We start from the raw sequence: 5,652 nt of genomic DNA on the forward strand, positions 1-5,652 counted from the left end.
AGAGAGGTGGGGGAGAAGAGAGACAGCGAGGGAGGGAGAGAGACAGAGAGAACAAGCGAGACAGAGAGAGAGGGAAACAGAAATATCTGGCAACAGAGAGATCGAGAAAGGGCGAAAGTGGATGTGGAAAGAGGAGAGAATGATATGGAACTGGATGAAGCTTAGCAGCACACTGAGAAAAATCAGACAGAATCCACAATCCGTACTGTTTGCTGTGGATGTTCAGAGCTTCCTAGAATTAAAGCAGGCCACATAGATTCTTTCGCAAGACTCCATCCCTGGCCACAGTTTCATGAGAGGGACTATTCAATCAGACCCAAAGTGCAAATCCCTACTCCAACTGACTTTCAAATGCTCAAATACTAGGAAGACAGTCTGACAACAATTAGCCTCAACAGTGAACACTACCGTGTACCCAAAGTCTGGTGCTGCATATTTTACCGTGAGGTGCCAGAGTTGCAGGATTCATCCTCTACTAAATATATGATCTTGTTTTTCTATATCAAAGATTCTGAGAGACTTAGGACAGGAAGTTGGAGATCAGGAACAGCACATAATTCTAACCCACAAAGGACACCAGTTAATTGACAGAAATTTGTTTGCCCATAATAATTTTATTTCTAAAAATATTTTAACTTAACCATTTATCCCAGTCTGTCATCAGTCAATAACCCTAAGAAAGCCTAGAGATATTTGAGAGGGAGACTTCTTCCTCATTTCAGAGATTAGCTCTTGGTCCAGTAACAGTTCATCCCATGAGGAACCAAGAATATAGGAATAGGGGCATTTTGTTGAGTGGTTTGAAACAGCACAGCTTGGTGCAAAGATAGACTGGATGAGGAGGAGGTCTTGAGGTTTAGACTTCAAAAGTTACTTCAAAGTTTGTGCGAAGTTACTTCAAAGTTACTTTTTACTATGCATTAACACTGAATACTACTGTAGCTGGTAAATCATAGATACACCAGACTGAGCTTATAATTACATAAGCAAAGAACTAATCTATCTTTTGGTGTTCATTTCCAGGAATGCTCTCCACCTTTCTAGTCCTGAATAACTTTGTGCGTTCCTGTCTACTCTAAGTCTGCCCACACTCTGCTATTTATGTTCTGTGATGTGCAGCTCTGTAACATCACAATAAGATTGTTCCAGGGTCTGAAGTTCTTGCACGACACTGGGTAGTGAGAGGGAATGGAAAATCTTTTCAACTCCTCGAGCCTGTCCTACCACTTAATATGATCCTATTCATATATCCATTTACCTTGCCTTGCCTTAACAACCTTCCCTAATACAGTACAAGTCCCAGTTCGATACTTCCAGTTAACATAAGAGATTTGTTTTAAAAGTGGGAAAAAGTTCCAGATTACACCACTGTGAGAAGAAATGTTTCATAACATCACCAAGTATCTAAGCTCTCATTTTAATAACCTTAAAATTCCCTACTTTTAATGGATTCCATTCAAAACAGTTTCTTTCTGCTTGATTAATCAGATTCTTTAAAATCCTTAAAGACACTTAAATAATTCCCTAAGCTGCAACACAAATGCAATTACAATCTGTTCTACTCAATGAGTCATGTTGATCCTGACTGTAGGTGCTCAGAGAGTATTTCACCTCCAACAAATGCTAGTCACGCTCGGACACAGTGTGTTGACCCTTGAATCTTTTACATTAGGTGAGAAACCAAATTAGCTTGGTCCAAACATTCACAGTCAACAGACAGAAAGGTAAATACAGATTAGCAGTGTACTGGATCATAAGGGATCACAGGGGTTGCTAGGTTACTCATTTGAGAGCAGGAATCCTGCCAAGATCACTGATATTACCTGCATCATCTCAACCAAGCTCGCCAAGCTGAGTATAGACAGAGTATTAACTAGGAGACTTCTGCAGCTCTTAATTGTTCAGTGCTGTACAGGACATTGTGCTTCTCACTGAACCATCCAGACAGTATGTGGGATTATCAGAAAGAATAAAGATAGACATTGTTTTAGGAAACATCAACTTTAAGTAACTTTAATTTAATAGGGAAGGCAATGGCCAAGTGATATTATCACTGGATTGTTAATCCAGAGACCCAGGTAATGTTCTGAGGACCCAAGTTCAAATCCCATCATGGCAAACGATGGAATTTGAATTCAATTACAAAAATGTGGAACTAAGAGTTTAATGATGACCATGAAACAATGATCAATTGTTGAATAAAAACCCCATCTGGTTCACGAGTGTCCTTTAGGGAAGGAAACTGCCATCCTCACCTAGACTGGACGACATGCAACGCCAGACTCTTAACTGTCCTCTGCGACAGGCAATAAATGCAAATCCAGTCAGCAATGCCCTCACCCCATGACTGACTTCAAAGAAAACTTGCTCTGCATCAGGTTCGGGGTTTTAAATGTTCTGGATTTCAATTCACCAACAGTCACTCACCTGACCCAGCCTTTGTTCAGCAGCAGCTGGTAATCGTGGACGGACAACTTGTGAGCCATGAGACCTGCAGAACAAAGTACAGATACAGAGTAAAATGCATCAAGCGGCACTCTGCACTGCTTTCAGAACTTTATATTTTCACGAGATATTCCCCACTTGATCAGCAACAAAGACCATTACCATAAGCCAGTTTATGTGCAATCACTCACTCAGTGTTCCAGAGACTTGAGCCTATAATCCAATTTGGTTTTCCAGTGTAGTGCTGAGGGAGTGCAACATTGTTGGAAATCCTGAAGGTCAATGCTCCCTTCACACACAGCAGTTGGCATTAGCATGCAGATTGCAGCACTGACTTCCAGTGTACGGATCTTGGAGGTCTGTGCAGCCAGTGAGGAAATTGGAAGGAACTCTCCTGACATGACATTATACTGAAGCCCCATCTATCCTCTCTAGTTAAAGTTTCAATGACATTGAAACTTTAGGCGGCACGGTGGCACAGTGGTTAGCACTGCTGCCTCACAGCGCCTGTAGACCCGGGTTCAATTCCCGCCTCAGGCGACTGACTGTGTGGAGTTTGCACGTTCTCCCCGTGTCTGCGTGGGTTTCCTCCGGGTGCTCCGGTTTCCTCCCACATCCAAAAGATGTGCAGGGTCAGGTGAATTGGCCATGCTAAATTGCCCGTAGTGTTAGGTAAGGGGTAAATGTAGGGGTATGGGTGGGTTTCGCTTCGGCGGGTCGGTGTGGACTTGTTGGGCCGAAGGGCCTGTTTCTACACTGTAATGTAATCTGTAATCTGACATAATTTTGAAGAAGCAGAGGAGAGTTATCCTCTGTGTGCTGGCCAATATTTATACTTCAATCAACAACCTTAATGCAAATTATTCAGTCTTTCTCTCATTGTTGTTTGCAGGAACTCACTGTGTGCAAATTGACTATTGCATTTCCCACGTTAAAGTGATGACTACAATTCTAAACACTCCTAAGATGCTGAAAAGTGTTCAAGTACACTAGAGACCAAAAGTATGGAGTTAAAGCCACGAGAAAGAACTAAAGACTTCAGAGGTTAAGAGACCTTACAAGAAGAAATTTTTTTTTGGAGGGCACAAAGTATAAATGCCAAGTCACTGAGGCACTGGACTCCACAATCTATCCCTAGTTCCCCCCCCCCAACTATCTAAGCCCCCTACTCCTCTGTGCATTACATCATCTGGTAGCTCAGTGGTTAGCACTTCTGCCTCACAGTGCCAGGGACCTGGGTTCGATTCCAGCCTAGGGCGACTGTCTGTGTGGAGTTTGCACATTCTACCAGTACCTGCATGGGTTTTCTCCAGGTGCTCCAGTTTACTCCCACAGTCCAAAGACATGCAGGTTAGATGAATTGCCCATAGTGTTCAGATGTAGATTAGGTGCATCAGTCAGGGGTAAATATAGGGTAGGGGAATGGGCCTGGGTGGGTTGCGCCTCAGAGGGTCGGTGTAGACTTGTTGGGCCGAAGGGCCTGTTTCCACACTGTAGGGATTCTGATTCTGATTATTTGACATCAGTCAGCATTTTCAATACTCTTCAAAAAGTAGGGAAGATATTGAAAAATAAAAGCTTACTAACTCCAATAAATCATATAAAACCATATTTCAGAAACTAACAAAATCAAGACATGCCCTCCAGTTCATGAAAAAAATGCAATTGAAAATGAGGGAACCAAAACTTCAGGAGAACATGATTTTTGCAAGAAGTAGGAGGAGCAATGACAAAGGCTTCAGCAGACGCCTGCTTAAGTGCTTTCAAAAAGGATTCGATTTTGTGGTTAGAGATTAAAATTATATGTCTTAAAGGGACAGTCTATCTCTCCCTGTACTTCCTGCTGACAGAGATGACTGACACCATGGCATCTCAAACATCTAAAAACTGTATTGGAGTTGAAACAGCTTTTAATACTACACACCCACATGTGCCCACAGGCCTATACATGCACACACACAGCAGACTAACTGCAGCAGAGTAGTGACATAGAAATAAAACCATAACAATTTCCTGCTGTATGGATCATGGCAACCTTTCAGAAAAGAAAGTTACAACAAAGCTCTTCATACAGCTTCAACTACTGGTGGTGTGCTTTTCTCTTTTCAATTAAACTAACAAAATGTTTTGACAAAAAAAAAGTCTTGGATCATTATTAACTATCGCTTATCATTAGACGAGCAATCAAAAGGCTCATGCTTTTATTTTGTTATTTCAAAAATGTACTTTATTCATAAAATTAACATATATATAGTGACTAAAGCAGTTCAGTTCTGTACAGTAGCATATGGAGAAACAAACAAACATCAGAGTTTAACTCTATCCAGCAAGATTATATTTGCATATTTGAGGCAGTCAGAAGGTCTGATAATCCCCATTTAATTTCAGTAGATGGTGATCGTCCCCAGTGCACCTTAGCAGCAGCTGCTCCCAATCCCAGAGGCCCACGCTAATATCCTCGGAATATAGACGCAAACCCCACTCTGGTAGCTCCTGGAATTGAAGGTCAATAAATAAGTCTGGAATTGAAAGCTCGTCCCTGTGATGGTGATGATGAAGCTTTAATTGGTGTAGAACCCCATCCGATTCACTAATGTTGTTGGAGATAGTTAAAAATCACACAACACCAGGTTATAGTCCAACAGGTTTAATTGGAAGCACACTAGCTTTCGGAGCAACGCTCCTTCATCAGGTGATAGTGGAGGGTTCGATCATAACACAGAATTTATAGCAAAAATTTGCAGTGTGATGTAACTGAAATTATACATTGAAGAATTGATTGTCTGTTAAGCCTTTCATCTGTTAGTTTCACTTCTTTCATGTGTAAATCACAAAACCTTTTTTTAAAGTTGCATTCTCGGGTTAGCTGTTAACAATGGTGATAGCTAGACAGTATGTTGAAGGTGATAGCCCCCTGTGTTCTCTGTCTATGCCATGATGTTTAGATTGATTCTAAGCTAAAGAGTGAGATAACGGAGTTTTACATAAATTCATGCGGTTTTTGAGCTCAGAGTTCTACATGAATGTATGCAGTTTTTGAGCAAAGTGCAATGTAACTCTGCAAGTACAAATTCACCCCACAAAATATATGTGTGCTGTGGGTCTTTGTCTGTGTGTGTCTGTCTGGGGTGGGGGTTGTGAGTGTGAGAAAGTGTGTGTGTGTACTGAGTGCAGAGTGTCTTACGTCTGTGAGGGGGTGCATGTGTG

At 41.6% G+C, this 5,652-nt stretch overlaps 1 protein-coding gene across 3 annotated transcripts in view; it reads right to left on the reverse strand.

Annotated features, from left to right (window-relative positions):
- LOC122540728 (arginyl-tRNA--protein transferase 1-like) overlaps nt 1-5,652 on the reverse strand; it is a 66,610-nt gene that overhangs the window by 46,139 nt on the left and 14,819 nt on the right. For all 3 annotated transcript variants that reach the window (XM_043676866.1, XM_043676865.1, XM_043676864.1), the window contains exon 2: nt 2,428-2,491. In XM_043676866.1, coding sequence (XP_043532801.1) covers nt 2,428-2,491 — 64 coding nt within the window. The remainder of the gene's footprint in view (nt 1-2,427; nt 2,492-5,652) is intronic.

Source organism: Chiloscyllium plagiosum, chromosome 35 (genome assembly GCF_004010195.1).
Source record: "Chiloscyllium plagiosum isolate BGI_BamShark_2017 chromosome 35, ASM401019v2, whole genome shotgun sequence".
In the NCBI taxonomy this organism is placed as follows: Eukaryota; Metazoa; Chordata; class Chondrichthyes; order Orectolobiformes; family Hemiscylliidae; genus Chiloscyllium; species Chiloscyllium plagiosum.